The 18,072-nt window shown below is 46.9% G+C and overlaps 1 protein-coding gene, 1 long non-coding RNA gene and 1 pseudogene across 3 annotated transcripts in view; 1 reads left to right on the top strand and 2 right to left on the bottom strand.

Annotated features, from left to right (window-relative positions):
• SPMIP6 (sperm microtubule inner protein 6) overlaps window positions 1–18,072 on the top strand; it is a 32,016-nt gene that overhangs the window by 3,868 nt on the left and 10,076 nt on the right. For both annotated transcript variants that reach the window (XM_087958770.1, XM_087958769.1), the window contains exons 2-4: window positions 9,588–9,735; window positions 15,162–15,274; window positions 16,387–16,462. In XM_087958770.1, coding sequence (XP_087814896.1) covers window positions 9,588–9,735; window positions 15,162–15,274; window positions 16,387–16,462 — 337 coding nt within the window. The remainder of the gene's footprint in view (window positions 1–9,587; window positions 9,736–15,161; window positions 15,275–16,386; window positions 16,463–18,072) is intronic.
• On the bottom strand, window positions 665–15,364 carry LOC148132629 (uncharacterized). The gene is made up of 3 exons (XR_015748290.1): window positions 15,257–15,364; window positions 839–927; window positions 665–710 (listed from the first exon to the last, which is right to left on the bottom strand). It is a non-coding gene; the product is annotated as an uncharacterized LOC148132629 (long non-coding RNA).
• On the bottom strand, window positions 2,548–3,616 carry LOC148132630 (polyubiquitin-B-like; annotated as a pseudogene).

Here is an 18,072-nt window from a genome sequence, read left to right as displayed (position 1 = left end):
CAAACCCCTCCGTGGAGTGGAGTTAGGTCCATGGTCTCTGCCTCCCAGCATTTGGGTCCTTAATTCAGATGGAAGAGGTTAATATTGGGATCATGAAACGTCTGCAAACAAACCACCAAACTCAAGAGAGGAGTAAGGACCCGCCGTCCTCCTCTTCCTCCCCCTCCTCCTTTCCTCCCCCTCCTCTCCCTCCTCCCCCTCCTCCTCCCCTCTGCAAACTACACTTCCTTGTAGTACTGCTGAAGTTACCTCGTTGGGTAATGAAACTTCTGCAAGAAAACCACCAAGCTCAGAGAGCATCAAGGACCCCAACATTGTTTCCTCCTCCTCCTCCTCTTCCCGTCTCCCCCCTCCTTCTCCTCCTTCTCCCTCTCCTCCTCTCTGCAAACCACACTGCTTGTAGCACTGATAAAGTTACATAGTTGGGTAATGAAACGTCTGCAAAAAAGAACAGTCAAACTCAGGGAGCACCAAGGACACCACATTCCTCCTCCCTTCTCCTCCTCCTCCCCCTCCTCTTCCTCCTCCTCTCTGCAAACCACACTTCCTGGCAGCACTGTTGTTGTTTTTTCACTTTATTGTCATTGCAACTCGTACAACAAAATTAAATACCATCTTCAGTGTACATTATGACTGAAAATAAACACAAACACACATCCTTCGCCTTCTGTGCATTGAAGTTGAAGTTATCTGATTAATGATGAAAACGTCTGCAAGAAAAGCAACCAAGCTCAGAGAGCATTAAGGATCACACAGCCATTTTCTCCTCCTCCCCTCCCTCCTCCTCCTCCTCCTCCTCTCCACAATTCCCCCTCCCTTCTAGCACTGATGCTGTTACCTAGTTGGGTCATGAAATGTCTACAAGAGAGAACACATGTTCTTCAATGCAGTCTTCTGGGACGAGATCTTTGGCATCCAACAGTGGACCTGCCATGAGATGGACAGTCTGGAAGTGGGCATGGGAAGGAGGTCGACCCGAGGCCCAGCTCCCACAACAGGTTATTTTAACAGGTTATTTTCTCCTTGAACTAGTCAAAACAAATGCAGGTAGCCCTTAACTTACTCTTTGGATTTACAACAAACTTCAGAAAGACAGTGGTGGGATTCAATTTTTTTTATTACTGGTTCTGTGGGTGTGGCTTATTTGGTGGGCGTGGCTTGACGGCGATGTGATTGGGTGGGCGTTGCTTGGTGGTGATGTGACTGGGTGGGCATGGCTTGGTGGTCATGTGACTGGGTGGGCATGGCTTTGTGGTGATGTAATTGGGTGGGCGTGGCTTGGTAGTCATGTGACTGGGTGGGCGTTGCTTGGTGGTCATGTGACTGGGTGGGCATGGCTTGGTAGTCATGTGACTGGGTGGGCATGGCTTGTGGTGATGTAATTGGGTGGGCGTGGCTTGGTGGTCATGTGACTGGGTGGGCATGGCTTGTGGTGATATGATTGGGTGGGCATGGCTTGCATTGGTGGGCATTGCTTGTCATGACTGGGTGGGCATGGCTTTGTGGTGATGTGATTGGGTGGCGTGGCTTGTAGTCATGTGACTGGGTGGTTGCTTGGTCATGTGACTGGGTGGGTTGAGTGGTCATGTGACTGGGTGGGCATGGCTTTGTGGTGATGTGATTGGGTGGGCGTGGCCAACTTGGCGTCACTCACGTCAAGGGATGCCTTACCTGGCCTCAAAGAGATACAATTTCCCTCTCTATTTATTTACTATTACTGAACATCCAAGATACACTGTTTAATCCTATGTATATATGCCATATGTGTACATACATATCACATAGTATAGTGTGTGTAAAGGCACACAAAAAGATACATTATATCTACTATATATACTGTATGCGTATGTACACACACACATACACACACACACACACAGAGCTCTGCTAAAACTGTACACATTCAACCTCACTGCGTTTGGAAAAACACACCCAGAAAGCCATTGTAAAATGTTGTGCTGCCCTCATAGTCCCATGAGCAAATTTTGACCACCTGTTCACAATTACTGCCCCCCCCCAAAAAAAAACCCCACCCATTCCAGAGAATGGGTTCACACTTATGACATAATTCAGACTTACAATCGTGGGATTTGTTATAATGGCCAAGCTAAAAACGATTGTAAAACCAGTCTGGTCAGGTGAGTATCTTCTGATTCTCACGACTTACCACCAAAATTTCAGTCCCAGTTCAGTCCCAAACTATTACACTGTTTAAACCAGGGGTCTCCAACCTGGGCAACTTTAAGACTTGTGCCTGGGCCTCTCTCTCTCTCTCTCTCTGCCACCTCCATTTTCTCTTCCCCCTTCCTCCCAGGTTGCCCTGATGCTGAGACCCTGACTCCCATTCATCCTCCTTCCTCCTCTAATTCAGCTCCTGGAGGGGCCAATGGTCGACAATTTCTCTTTATCACATCATATGAACTTGAATATGATCCTCAGACAGGAGAGCCCAAAATCATATTTCTAAATCCCCTCAAATATATGGCAGCTTTAAAAGGTTGACCCACATCACTTCTTTTTTTTTTTTGGTGGTGGTGGGGGTTTCCCAACAGCTTTATTGAAACAAAGTGCAGTGAAGTTTACTTCAATAGTTGTAAGCAAGCAGAAAGTTTAAAAACCACCCCTCAGACGCAGGACAAGATGGAGGGTGGACTCCTGGATGTTGTAGTCGGACAAGGTGCAGCCATCTTCTAGCTGTTTCCCAGCAAAGATCAGCCTCTGCTGGTCGGGAGGAATATGCCTTCCTTGTCCTGGATCTTGGCAGCTTCACATTCTCGATGGTGTCACTGAGCTCCACCTCAAGAGTTAAGGTTTTTTCCAGTCAGGGTCTTCACAAAGATCTGCATGCCGCCCCACAGACGCAGGACAAGATGGAGGGTGGACTCCTTCTGGATGTTGTAGCCAGAGAGTTCAGCCATCTTCTAGCTGTTTCCCAGCAAAGATCAGCCTCTGTTGGTTGGGAGGAATATGCCTTCCTTGTCCTGGATCTTGGCCTTCACATTCTCGATGGTGTCACTGAGCTCCACCTCAAGAGTTAAGGTTTTTCCAGTCAGGGTCTTCACAAAGATCTGCATGCCGCCCCACAGACGCAGGACAAGATGGAGGGTGGACTCCTTCTGGATGTTGTAGCCAGAGAGAGTTCAGCCATCTTCTAGCTGTTTCCCAGCAAAGATCAGCCTCTGTTGGTCGGGAGGAATATGCCTTCCTTGTCCTGGATCTTGGCCTTGACGTTTTCAGTGGTGTCACTGGGCTCCACCTCAAGAGTTAAGGTTTTTCCAGTCAGGGTCTTCACAAAGATCTGCATGCCGCCCCACAGACGCAGGACAAGATGGAGGGTGGACTCCTTCTGGATGTTGTAGCCAGAGAGAGTTCAGCCATCTTCTAGCTGTTTCCCAGCAAAGATCAGCCTCTGTTGGTCGGGAGGAATATGCCTTCCTTGTCTTGGATCTTGGCCTTGACGCTTTTCAGTGGTGTCACTGGGCTCCACCTCAAGAATGATGGTTTTTCCGGTCAAGGTTTTCACAAAGATCTGCATTTTCTGGCGGAGCTCGAGTGGGCCCTAGCAGACAACAACAAATTCACACAAGCAAGAGGCAACTTGATCTAACTCGACCCACATCACTTCTTAAATATCCATTTATTATCCAATAAACTGAAAAAAGCATCCCTTTGAGAATTAGGCTAGCTTAAGATCATAGGAAACATGTTTTTAACCTTTTTTTTAAAAAAAACGAGACCGCCAGATTTTCAACTCTCAAAAGTTTTTGCAAACATGCCAAAATCTACCTGAGTAATATTTTTCAAGTCTTACAGATTTAGCATCTTGCCAAATGTTTTCCAGTAAAGCAACTAATTTAAGAATTTTATAAGCCACTAATACATGGGGTCCAACCGAAATTTTTTTAAAAATATTGTAATGGGGTATATATTGTTCTCCAGCAGATTTATGGTATTTAAATTCTTCTTGCGACATATTAAGCAACTGGGGAAAAATGATTAAAAATAAATTAGTTAAGGAATCACTTTTCTCACCTAAATTCTCCAATAATAATGAGATAAATAAATGATAGATAGATATGATATGGAGAGAGAGAGAGAGAGAGAGAGATGCAGACATTTCATGACCCAACTAGATAACATCATCAGTGCTAAAAGGTAGCAGGATTTGGGAGGAGGAGGACGACGACTGTGGGGTCTATGGTGCTCTCTGAGCTTGGTGGCTTTTTGGCAGAAGTTTTATGAAGCAAATAGGGGACATCATCAGTGCTACTGCGAGTAGCATTACCGATACCGATAGCCCTGATGATGTTCCCTAGTTGGGCCGTGAAACGTCTCTCAGATCCCACAGTTCATCCCCAATCTACGAATACTCTCTTCTCTTGATTAAACCTTCCGGACATTCCTCACAGCAACCACAGTTATGTAACCGTGAGGTCCCCTTTGCACAGGGAAGCAACCCAAGAAGGCGGGGCTTGGGTGGGGTACCCAAATCCAGAAGACAGGTTCCCCCAGGAAAAGCCCCTGTTCTTCCCACCCTCTCCCTTGCCACTCTTCTCTGCCCCCCTGCCTTATGGCTGCTTTCCGTGACTGTGACATCACAGCTGAGGTAGAGACGGTGTTAGGCTGAGCTTGGAGGGCCCTGAGCAGCAGCCTAAGTAGTTGTTTGTTAGTAGAGTACAAAGAGTCCCCCCTTTTTATTTTCTTATCAGCGGGGTGAAGGTGCAACGTTCGCCCCCAACCCCCTTTTTTTGATAGACAATAGAGAATTAGCCGTAGAGAATTAGGTTGACTTCCAAAGAGGCACTTCCAGAACCATGTTCCTCTTTGCGCATAAAACAGAAACGCCACTCAGCACCTACACCGACTCCTATCGGGTGCCGGTGGTTAGGAAACACATCTACGAGGAGCCTTCTGTCAAAGAATGGAGCCCAAATGAACATATCACAAAGGTAATCCGTTCTGGGGGTGTCCGCTGATGAATCTCTAGAAGGGATGGATGGAGATCAGGATGGTGAAGAACTTCTAAAGGTTAAGATGAAAACCGAAGCAGAAGGATCGTTGGGACTGGTTTCTAACTAACTCGTTCCCACCCTCTGGGTTTTGAAGTTGTGTGTATGTCAGAGACAACTCACAGGACCTTCTGGCCAATCAGCAAGACTCCGAAGGGCTGGTTGGAAAAAAAAGAATAAGATAACAGAGGAGGGACCTTGGAGGTCTTCTAGCCCAGCCCCCTCTTAAGCAGGAGAACCTCTACCATTTCAGATAAGTGACTGTCTAAGGCAGTGGTCGCCAACCAATGGGCTGGGGGACCACTGGTGGTCCATGAGAAAATGGTGGTGGTCTGCAGAGAAATGTCCCCCCCAAAGCAATTAATCCAGGCTGCGTGGGAACACAAGGCATGTGTCGCTTGCATTGTGAACAACACAAGGTAGTGAGGGGAGGGGGGAAAGGGTGGAGGGGGGGAACTTGCCCCACTCACCCCACGTGCCTGGCCTGGCCACCGGGCTGCTTCTTTCCGCTTCTTTCTTTTTCTGCTTTTGGTTGCATGCAAGGAAAGCAGCCAAAGTCTTTCTTTCTCTCCCCACAAACTCCACCAGAAATGAGTCTTTGGGACCCTGCAAGGCCTCCTGCTCCAAGAGGCTCCGCTGGCAAAGACTCATTTCTGGTGGAGTTTGGGGGAGAGGAGAAAGAAAGACTTCTGCTGCTTCTGCTGCTTTCCTTGCATGAAGCCAAAAGTCTCTCCCTTTCTCTCTCTCTTTCCCCCTGAGAATGGAGCTAAAAAGCAGGTTAGGAATGCGGCTGCTTTGGAGGGGGTGTAGGGTGTGTGGGGGTGTGAGGGCTTCTCTCTCTGTGTGTGTGTGTGTGTGTGTGTGTGTGTGTGAGAGAGAGAGAGAGAGAGAGAGAGAGAGAGAGAGAGAGAGAGAGAGAGAGAGAGAGAGAGAACATCACTGCCAGCCCTCCGAGGTTAGATCGAGATATCTCTCTCTCTCTCTCTCTCTCTCTCTCTCTCTCTCTCTCTCTCCCATCAACGTCAGCAAGCCACCGTCAGTCAAAATTCATATTAGTGGTCCACTGGAGTTAAAATTATGAGTTTGGTGGTCCTTGAGGTCCAAAAGGTTGGCAACTCCTGCCTTAAGTGACTGTCTGGTCTCTTCCTAAAAACCTTCAGTGATGGAGTGCCCATGATTTCTGAAGGCAAAGCTCTTCCATTGGTTAATTGTCCTTCCTATTAGGAAGCTTCTCTTTAGTTCCAGGTTGCTTCTCTCCTTCGTTAGTTTCCATCCATTGCTTCTTGTCCTGCCTTCAGGCGCTTTGGAGAATAGCTTGACCCCCTCTTCTTTGGGGCAGCCCCTTGAATACTGGAACACTGTTTTCGTGTCCCCCCCTAATTCTTCTTTTTCTCTAGACTGGCCAAACCCAAATCCTGCAGCCGTTCTCCAAACCTTTGATCATCTTAGTTGCTCTTTTTCCCAAGTCTAAACCTCTTTTTTTTGTAGTAGGGTGACCAAAATTGGATGCAGCATTCCAGGTGTGGCCTTACTAAGGTTTTATAAAGTCGTGCTATTACTTCGCGTGATCTTGATTTTATGCCTCTGTTTCTACACCCAAGGATTGTATTAGCCTTTTGGGCTGCCTGCCGCACACGGCTGGCTCAGGTTTAAGGGATCGTCCGCTAGGATTCCCAGTTCCTGTTTTTTGAGCCAAGTTTCGCCTAATCTGTAATTGTACCTTTGCTTTTCTCCACATTTTGTCGGAGAGGATCCGTTGTTCAAGTTTGTCCAGATCTTTTTGGATCCTGAGCCTTAATTGTTTCCCCATCAGGAAATTTCTCCTGATTTCTAGGTTGCTTCTCTCCTTGGTTAGTTTCCACCCGTTGCTTCTCGTCCTGTCCTTCTGGGGCTTTGGAGAAAAGCTAGACTGCCTCTCCTCTGGGGCAGCCCCTGAGTAATCGGTTTGGGCACAACTCTGAGAGACCTTCTCCTGGAGTTGATTGCAAAACATGAGGATCCCACAGTCTGGCGGTACCTCGTGGTCCTAAATGTGCGGGATTTCTAAACTTCCGAGACCGGAGCTCTTGCTTTCTCAGGCTAGGGAAGGACCCAGCGGGTGGCTTGGCCAAAAGTTTAGGAGTTAGTTGTCTTTGAGACATTCTTGAGAACTGGAGACATTCCAGATGGGAAGAGAAGAGCAAACATTGGTGTCTAAAAAAAAGATGGGAGAGAGCCAGCAAACTGCCAATTACTCTTATCTCAAGGAGGAGGAGGAGGAGGAGGAGGAGGAGGAGGAGGAGGAAGAGGAGGAGGAGGAGGAGGAGGAAGAGGAGAGGAGGAGAGGAAGAGGAGGAGGAGGAGGAGGAGGAAGAGGAAAGGAAGGAGAGGAGGAGGAAGACAAGGAGGGAGGAAGAGGGAGGAGGAGGAAGAGGAAGGAGGAGGAAGAGGAGGAGGAGGAGGAAGAGGAAGAGGAGAAGGAGGAGGAGGAAGAGGAGGAGGAAGAGGAAGAGGAGGAGAAGGAGGAAAGGAGGAGGAGGAGGAAGACAAGGAGGGAGGAGGAGGAGGAGGAGGAGAGGAGAAGAGGAGGAGGAAGAGGAGGAAAGAGGAAGAGGAAGAGGAGGAAGAGGAAGGAGGAGGGAGGGAGGAAGAGAGGAGAGGAGAGGACGAAGAGGAGGAGAAGGGAGGAAAAGGAGGAGGAGAAAGACAAGGAAGGAGGAGGAAGAGGAGGAGGAAGAGGAGAGGAGGAGGAAGAGGAGGGAAGAGGAGGAGGAGGAAAAAGAGGAAGAGGAGGAAGAGGAGGAAGAGGAAGAGGAAGAGGGAGGAGGAGGACTGTGGGGTTCTTGGTGCTCTCTGAACTTGGTTGTTTTCTTGTGGGTGTTTCATAATCCAACTAGATCACATCATCAGAACTAGAAGGGAGTGAAGTTTATGGAGTGGAGGAGGAGGAGAACTGTGGGGTCCTCGGTGTTCTCTGAACTTGGTTCTCTTCTTGCAGACGTTTTATTACCGAACTGAATAACATCATCAGTGCTAGAAGGAAGTGTAGGTTTTGCTCTCTGCTTATGCCCTGTTTGTTGGCGGGAGGGTTCTTGATGGCTCCTTGATCAAGCTGTTGTTTACAATGTGATTGTTGGTCTGAGTTGGTAGCCCCTGGATTGAGATGTGGTTTACTTCTTGAACAACATTCAAGAACATTATTAATCTTGATCTTAATCTCTGCTCATCTGAGTGCCAATTGAGAGCTATTTTGGTCTTTTTGTTTCCTTTTTGGCTTTTCAACTGACTCCTTTGAATGGTGTGTAAATGTTGTTTACCCCTCTGTGCCTGTTGATGGCGGATTCGTCTGAGTGCCAGGCTTTCTCAAATTCTCTAGTGTTTGGTTGAGAAACTATAGTTTCTAAGTCAGAGCGCATGATGAAAAGTCAGAAGACATGATCAAAATTGCACAAACACATGGACAGAGTTCACCAGGGTTTTTCAACTAGGAAACTATGAGCACCTTACCGCAAGTTAACCCCACCGTTCAACCCTGAGCTACAAACATGCTTTTCCATTGGTACTTTTAGTGTCTTCAGGTCATTCCTCAGGTGCCTGGCAGGAACACCTTAGGGGAGGAGAGAGCATTTGTAGGGTAGAATTTTTTTTTTTTTCTAATGAGCTATTCTGCTGAAACTATGGTGAAGTTTCTCCATGTGTCCTGCAAATAAAATTCCCCACGCTGGCGGGGGAATTCTGGAAGTTGAAGTCCACCCACCTTAAACTTGCCAAGGTTTGAGATACCTGGACTAGAAGACCACCAGGGACCCCAGCCAGGAGAATTCTAGGAATTGAAGTTCACAGGTGCTGGCTGGGGAGTTCTGGGAGTTGAAGTCCATCCATGTTACACTTGCCACAGTTTGAGAAATGATGCACTAGAGTTCCAAATGTGGAGAGAATGAGATCCAGCCAGTGGAATTCTGGGAGCTGAAGTCCACTCATGTTCACCTTACTGGGTTTTGAGAAATTTTTTTTTTTTTTTTTATTTATTTGATTTGCCAATTGTTTACAAGATAATAAGTATAAGTGTATACATAGTTGTGAATACATGAAATGGGTACATATAAGAAAAATAAAAGAAGAATAAGAGAAACAATAGGACAGGGACGGTAGGCACGTTGGTGCGCTTATGCACGCCCCCTACAGACCTCTTAGGAAAGGGGTGAGGTCAAATGCTGGACTACGCCTCCAAATATTGAGAGAGTGTTGACCCAGCCAGCAGGACTCTGAGAGTTGAAGTCCACCCAAGCTGGCTGGGGAGTTCTGGGAATTGAAGACACACTGAACTCAACTTCCACACCTGGAGTGGGTGGGATCAAGCAAGTAGAATGCTGGGCCTTGAAGTCCACACTTGGCTGGGGAATTCTGGGAGTTGAAGTCCCAGTTTGTGTTAAATTCACCAAGGTTGAGTAACGTTGGAGTAGTAGAGGAGAAACAGTCAACTCTACAATTCTAGGCGTCTACATTCCCCACTTGAGAGGTTGTCCACGCGGAAATGACTCCTCCAAGGCTACTTCCAATCATCTCAACCAATTGACTTGCTCTCCTTCCTGTCCACAGGGTTTGACCATACCCAGAGTGGATCAACCAATTGACCAATCCCACCTGGAGAAGATGGTGAAGAAGGCAGTCCAGGAATACTCCTACAAGAATTCGATAGAACCAACAGCTTACCGGCCGTACAAGTATTGGGTGTCCCGCGAAGAAGGTACTCAAATTGTCCACCGCAACTCCTTCTCTTTGACCTCTGTTACACCGGGACGGAGGTAGACCTCGACTTACAACCATAATTGGGACCAGGGTTTCCATTGTTAAGCAAAGTGGTTGTTTAAGTGAGCCGTGGACAGTTTTGTTATCTTTTTTTTTTGCCACGGTTGTTAAGCGAATCATTGCAATTAAGTGAATCAAGTTGTCAGGATTCCGGCGATTGCCCTAATTAAATCATGAGCCTCGGGCCAAGCTTCAAAAGAAACCAAAAGACATGTCCAGCATTAAACAGAGGTGGTATTCAACTGGTTCTGACTGGTTCTGAAGAACCAGCAGCAGAAATTTTGAGTAGTTCAGGGAATTGGCCAATCCCACCTCTGACTGGCCCCACCAACCCTATCTTTTCTCCATCTCCCATTGAGTCCCAGCTGATCGGCTGGGTCTCCTTTGGTTGCCCTGCACAGGAGAAGGGAGCTGGAAAGCAGGTTAGTGGGGTGGGGAGGGAAGGGAAGGGGGATTTTGCAGTATATCCTTCCCCTGCCATGCTCACCAAGTCACGCCCACCAAGCCACGCCCACAGAACACCACTCCCACCAAGCCATGCCCATAGCTGATCGGCTGGGTCTTCTTTGGTTGCCCTGCACAGGAGAATGGAGCTGGAAAGCAGGTTAGTGGGGTGGGAATGGGATTTTGCAGTATCCTTCCCCTGCCCTGCCCACCAAGCCACGCCCACAGAACCGGTAGTAAAAAAAATTTGAATCCCACCATTGCATTAACCTATATGAAGCCAACTCTGGCATAAGTCAGATTCTCCAATGAAGCACCTTCACAGGCTGGGTGTCATCAATCACATTCTCTAATTAGCTACAATCTTTGTAAGATAAGTGTTGAAATGTACTTCTGGTTTTAAACTGCTGGCCCTGCTCCTTCAGACTTCCTTCCCTCCCCACCCCTCCCCCTTGTTTATGGCAACTCTAAAACAGGCACAGGGATGCTTTACGAGGTGACACAAGTGGTCATTAAATAAATCTACCATGACTTTGCTTGTTGGAAGCCGGCTGAGAAGGTCATGAATGGGGAATTCTGGGAGTTGAAGTCCACCCATCTTCAAGCTTGCTGGCTGGGGAATTCTGGGAGTTGAAGTCCACCCATCTTCAAGCTTGCTGGCTGGGGAATTCTGGGAGTTGAAGTCCATCCATCTTCAAGCTTGCTGGCTGGGGAATTCTGGGAGTTGAAGTCCACCCATCTTCAAGCTTGCTGGCTGGGGAATTCTGGGAGTTGAAGTCCACCCATCTTCAAGCTTGCTGGCTGGGGAATTCTGGGAGTTGAAGTCCACCCATCTTCAAGCTTGCTGGCTGGGGAATTCTGGGAGTTGAAGTCCATCCATCTTCAAGCTTGCTGGCTGTGGAATTCTGGGAGTTGAAGCCCACCCATCTTCAAGCTTGCTGGCTGGGGAATTCTGGGAGTTGAAGTCCACCCATCTTCAAGCTTGCTTGCTGGAGAATTCTGGGAGTTGAAGCCCACCCATCTTCAAGCTTGCTGGCTGGGGAATTCTGGGAGTTGAAGTCCATCCATCTTCAAGCTTGCTGACTGGGGAATTCTGGGAGTTGAAGTCCACCCATCTTCAAGCTTGCTGGCTGGGGAATTCTGGGAGTTGAAGTCCACCCATCTTCAAGCTTGCTGGCTGGGGAATTCTGGGAGTTGAAGTCCATCCATCTTAAAGCTTGTTTTCCAGGGAATTCTGGGAATTGAAGTCCACCCATCTTCAAGCTTGCTGGCTGGGGAATTAATTTTTTAATTTAATTTGATTTGATTTGTCAATCGCTTACAAGATAATAGGTATAAGAATAAACAGAGTTATGAATACATGAAATTAAATGAATTCTTGGAATTGAAGTCCATCCATCTTCAAGCTTGCTGGTTGGAAAATTCTGGGATTGGAAGTCCGCCATTCATAAAGGGCCACAGTTGTCATCCCCCAACATAGACCTTGTATCCAACCCAGCCAGATGTTGGGGGTCATCTTCCCTGGTGAGAATTCACAGCTAAAAAGGACTTCTCAGCATTTGTCCACCCCAATCAATTTGGAGAGTTTCCAGGGGAAGCAAACTCTACGCAGGTTCTATTCTCGTACCAATTAATGAATCTTGAGTCACCCAACTCGGATACGCCATGCGATGAATCCATTCGATCCCAGTCTGTTCTCGTTGAGGTTGACATTTCAACATCTGTTGTCACGAAACATTTGGGGGGAGATCTTTGTTCTACTTTTAGCAAACCAAAGATGGAAAGAAACGGCTGCCTTAGTTGAAAGAGCCGATGGGACAACACACAAGGCACAACGGCTTACGATTCGTTTAATGGCCCCTCCAAGTTACAACCGCATGATTACAAAAAGTGACTTGTGGATGTTTTTCCACACTACACGGCCGTTGCAGCCTCCCCCCCCATGGTCACCGGATCAAAACTGAGATCATTTGGCGTGTGGCTCATATTTATGACAGTGGCACGATCCCCTTTTGTGACCTTCGGACAAGCAAAGTCAATGGGGAAGCCAGGCTCAATTAAACAACTGCGTGACTAACTTCACAATTTCAGTTATTCAAGTTAAGAACGGTGACACGAAAGGTTGTAAGAAGGGCAAACTCCCTTAACAACTGTCTCGTTTAGCAACTAACAGAATAACAAGAGTTGGGAAGGGACCTTGGAGGTCTTCTAGTCCAACCCCCTGCTCAAGCAGGAAACCTGATCCAGGGGTGGGATTCTACAGGTTCGCACCTATTCGCTAGAACCGGTTGTTAACATTCTAAGCAGTCTGGAGAACCAGTTGTTAGAAGAAATTACTGGCCTAATCCTGTAAGGAAGGCAGGAAGGAAACATTCTGGTGTTGCTTACAGAAACTGCCTCTCCATTAACCCTTATTACATTCTTGGCAGGACTAGACTTCCTGTTTCAGGAATTTCTCTGGAGTTGTTTTTCCCCTCCTTTGCTTGTGTGGAGTGACCATTCAAAGTTACAATGGCACTGAAAAAAAGTGACTTATGACCCTTTTTCACACTTACAACTGTTGCAGCATCCCCACAGTCATGAGAGGCCAGGCGAGGAGATGCGTGCCTCGATGTGAGTGCTGTTGAGTTGGCCACGCCCAGCCAATAACATGACCACCAAGCCACGCCCACCCAGTCACATGACCACCAAGCCACGCCCACAGAACTGGTTGTTAAAAATTTGAATCCCACCCCTGACCTGATCCCAGTGGTCCCCAACCTTTGTGGCTTAATGGACTGGCTTTGGGGGAAGGGGCTGAGAGGGGAACTGGGCTCTGTGAGTGGCGGAGCGGGGTACACGCACACAGAGCTCCATTCACATAAGAGAGAAGCTTTTGGGGTGCCGGTCTCACAAGTTCAGCTGTGTGCGCCGGCGTCTGCCGTCGTGCGAGTGGGGCTGCGTGCACACACGCACACCATTCCACCTCTCGCCCGACCTGGTTACAAATAGGCCACAGGTTGGGGGCCCCTGCCTTATACCCAGGGATAGGACTCATAAAAAGGCCCGTTTCCTGACTTCAGAACTTCTGGGAGAGCCATTTGTCGCCCTTCCTGAGCCTCCACGCACACCTGGCAGTTACCTGCATACAAAACGGGCCTCATGGAGACTCCTGGGAGGGGCAGGGATAGATGGGGTGGGCGGGGCCAGCCAGTCGGTTCAACTACCTGTTTGGCAAACCAGATGTAAATTTAACATCTGGTTCCCCCGAACCGTCCCGAACTGGCTGAATCCCGTCCCTGCTTATACCATTCCAGACAAATGAGTGTCCAATTTTCAGTGGTGGTCGTAAGTCAAGGACTACCTCTATGTGCTGCGTCTTCTTTCAACTACCGTAGGAAAAGCCAAAGCGTTTTAGAGGTGTTTGAGTAATAACAGATCCCATCGCTCCCTCCCACTCCGGCCCTACGCTCCCCATGTGTCCTTGGTTTTAATATCTTTTTTTTAATGTTTTGAACTGTGTATCTACTTAACTTATCTATGGTAAGATGGTCGGCCAATAAATTTAATAAACAAACAAACAACATTTACAGACCCTTCACATCCTGGACATAAACTGTTTCAACTCCTTCCCTCAAAACGACTCTATAGAGCACAGCACACCAGAACAACTAGACACAAGAACAGTTTTTTCCTGAATGCCATCACTCTGCTAAACAACTAATTCCCTCAACACCGTCCAACTATTTACAAAGTCTGCACTACTATTACTGTTAATCTTCTCATCGCTCTTTATTGCCCATCCTCCCACTTGTGACTGTATGACTGCAACTTTGTCGCTTGTATCCTTAAGATTTATATTGACTATTTTCTAGTATGATTTGAATGCTGATTGTACCCTACGACTATCATTAAGTGTTGTACCTTATGATTCTCGACTCTTGATGAATGTATCTTTTCTTTTCTGTACACTGAGAGCATTTGCACCAAGACAAATTCTTTGTGTGTCCAAACACACTTGGCCAATAAAAGAATTCTATTCTTTCTTTCTTTCTTTCTTTCTTTCTTTCTTTCTTTCTTTCTTTCTTTCTTTCTTTCTTTCTTTCTTTCTTTTCTTTTCTTTTCTTTTCTTTTCTTTTCTTTTCTTTTCTTTTCTTTCTTCTTTCTTTCTTTCTTTCTTTCTTTCTTTCTTTCTTCTTTTTCTTTCTTTCTCTTTCGTTCTCTCTCTCTCTCTCTCTCTCTCTCTCTCTCTTTATCTATCTATCAATATCTATCTGATTTGATTGCTTATTGTACCCTATGGCTATCATTAAGTGTTGTACCTGATGATTCTTGACTCTTGACAAATGTATCTTTTCTTTTCTGTACCCTGAGAGCATTTGCACCAAGACAAATTCTTTGTGTGTCCAAACACACTTGGCCAATAAAAGAATTCTATTCTTCTTTCTTTCTTTCTTTTTTCTTTCTTTCTCTTTCGTTTTCTCTCTCTCTCTCTCTCTATCTGATTTGATTGCTTATCGTACCCTATGACTATCATTAAATGTACCTGATGATTCTTGACTCTTGACAAATGTATCTTTTCTTTTATGTACACTGAGAGCATTTGGACCAAGACAAATTCCTTGTGTGTCCAACCACACTTGGCCAATAAAAGAATTCTATTTTATTCTATATTCTATTCTGTTCTATTCTATTCTACTCTCATCTGCATTCTATTCTATTCTATTCTATTCTATTCTATTCTATTCTATTCTATTCTATTCTATTCTATTCTACTCTACTCCTATTCTGTTCTGTTCTGTTCTGTTCTATTCTATTCTATTCCATAATTTCACCCATCCCTCAAGACCTTGGCTGCCACTCCCACCAGCCCCTTCCACCTGGGATTTCTGATTCCCGCCCCCCCTTTCCTGAAAACCCTCCATTCTCTTCCAAACCCAGAAAAATTCAACCCGGTGTTCGTCGGCAACGACAGGTATGCAACGTGGAGGACAGGGCCGTACAACAGCGCATCCTGGAATCGATACACCACGTACCTGCCACGGATCCCCAGGGTAAGCCACGCTCACACCGGAGCTGGTTATCTCCAGGGGTGGGGAAGAGGTTAAGAAACAGCTGGGGGTGCAGGGTGGAATCTTCTCCTGGGGAAGGGATGGAATGCAACAGCTAGGAAATTTCCCCCACCTCATTGTCCCCAAAGTGCTTTTTTTTTTTTTTTCAAGAGGCAACTGGACTTCCTAGAATTTCTTTGAAGATATTTCGCTTCTCACCCAAGGAGCTTCTTCAGCTCTAGACTGGATGGTGGGGAAAGGAAGGATTTATATTCCTTGAAGACAGCTGGTCATTTGCATCCTTTTAGACGGTCATTGAGGCCACTTGGAGGTTTCTCTGTTGTCCTCAGGGTCACCTGAGTGGTGTTCCTGGTTCCGGTAGTCTGCAATTTTTTTTTCTCTGGAAATCCACTTCTACTTCCACACCATTTAAAGGCTGTTCATCCCAAATTGTATAGATGTTTAGCTATACAATTTGACCGAGATGTTTCTCGGTCATCCAAGTCATGGTTGTACCGAAGGACATTTTTTTTCCCGAGGCAACTGGACTTTCTGGTTTTTCTTTGAAGACATTTCACTTCTCATCCCAGAAGCTTCTTCAGCTCTGACTGGTTGGTGGAGAATGGAAGGATTTATACTCCTTCCAGACAGCTGGTCATTTACATCCTTTTAGAGGGTCGTTGAGGCCACTTGGAGGTTTATCTGTGTCCTTGGGGTCACCTGAGTAGTTGCAAATGGTTCCTGTAGTCATTTCCAGAATGGATTTCCAGAAGAAGAAAAAAATGCAGACTCCAGGAACCAAGTCGAAGACTATTTGTATCCTGTTTTGAGCTCTGATTTAATTGCTGAAATATTTTGTTTGTAAACTCCCAACATTAGAGGAGTGGGCTGTGCAAATTTGAATGACATCCCATTTCCAAAAGGGAATGAGCTGGCTGGGGAATTCTGGGAGTTGAAGTCCACCCATCTTAAAGTTCTTGAGATTGACAAATACTGACTTAAACTTAAGGCTGGGCTCTATTACTAATCTTTTCAAGTTCTTCTTCTCTGGAGCTATTGCCGTCCGTCTTCTTTCCAGCGGAAATGGACTTACCTGTTGCAAATTTGCCTTTCAGGAGGCCGGCATGGACACCATTTTGCGCGGGATGCCCATGGAGTACCCTCCGAAACCCGAGCGACTCAACAATTACGGTACCTCTTTCTGAAGCTTCCCACCCTCACCCCCAATGTAGGGATAAGAAAAGCTAGCCAGTCTGCGCTACGAGGGGTCCTTGGTGCTCTCTGAGCTTGGCTGTTTTCTTGCAGACGTTTCATGACCCAACTAAGTAATGTCATCAGTGCTAGAAGGGATGTAGAGATTTGTAAAGTGGTGGTGGTGGTGGTGGAAGAGGAGGAGGAGGAGGAGGAGGAGGAGGAGGAGGAGGAGGAGGAGGAGGAGGAGGAGGAGGGAGGAGGAGGAGGAGGAGGAGGAGGAGGAGGAGGAGGAGAGGAAGAGGAAGGAGGAGGAGGAGGAGGAGGAGGAGGAGAGGAAGAGGAAGAAGGAGGAGGAGGAGAACAGGAAGAGGAAGAAAAAGGAGGAGGAGGAGGAGGAGGAGGAGGAGGAGGAGGAGGAGGAGGAGGAGGAGGAGGAGGAGGAGGGAGGAGGAGGAGGAGGAGGAGGAGGAGGGAGGAGGGAGGAGGAGGAGGAGGAGGAGGAGGAGGAGGAGGAGGAGGAGGAGGAGGAGGAGGAGGAGGAGGAAGAAACGATGATGACTGTGGGGTCTTTGGTCCTCTCTGAGCTTGGCTGTTTTCTTACAGACGTTTCATGACCCAACTAGGTAACATCATCAGTGCCAAAAGGGAGTGGGCTTTGCTCTCTGATTACATACAAGCCCCTTCTAGCAGTGATGATGTTACCAAGTATGGTCATGAAAGGTCTGGAAGAAAACAATCAAACTCAGAGAGCATCAAGAACCCCACAGTTCCCCTCCTCCTCCTCCTCCTCCTCCTCCTTCTCTTTTTCAACCCTGAACTATAAATATTCTCCTTTATTATCTGAAAACATCCTTGTGAAGTCTTGAGCCTCAGGTTGCTATCACTTCAGGTCTGGTGAATTTTAGGGGACAGGAGGCTTAAAACATGTAAAGAATGGTTGCGGGAATTGGATATGTGTCTACTTTAATGAAAAGAAGGACTAGGGGTGACACGATGGCAGTCTTCCAATATTTGAGGGGCTGCCACAGAGAGGAGGAGGGGGTCAAACTATTCTCCAAAGCACCTGAAGGGCAGGACAAGAAGCAACAGATGGAAACTAATCAAGGAGAGAAGCAACTTAGAACTAAGGAGACATTTCCTAACAGTGAGGACAATTAACCAGTGGAACAGCGTTGTGGGTGCTCCATCACTGGAGGTTGTAAAGAAGAGACTGGACAGCCATTTGTCTCAATTGCTATAGGGTTTCCTGCTTGAGTCAGAGGTTGGACTAGAAGACCTCAGAGGTCCCTTCCAACTCTGTTATTCTGGATGTTGAGTCCTCAAATTTTGCATTCTGAGAAGGGGAGCTTCCTGAGTCAATCAGAATAGATGTTGGAGTGTTTACAGGGTGACTACTATTGTGAGACAACCCGGGAGCAAACACAGGACACAGAGGCTTTGTCTTTTAACAGTGGTTTAACTGTGGTTTATATACAACACATATATACATACATGTGTTAGGCAAACGCCAGGCAATCAATCAATCTTGAACTCTACACTGAGAACTACAATGGAGATAGAACATGAGGAGAGAGAGAGAGAGAGAGAGAGATGCCCTCACATGGCCT

Source organism: Notechis scutatus, chromosome 2 (assembly GCF_049901735.1).
Source record: "Notechis scutatus isolate UNSWTSFEM ecotype Mainland chromosome 2, rNotScu1.2, whole genome shotgun sequence".
Classification (NCBI taxonomy): Eukaryota; Metazoa; Chordata; class Lepidosauria; order Squamata; family Elapidae; genus Notechis; species Notechis scutatus.
This window is presented reverse-complemented; position numbering and strand designations above follow the sequence as displayed.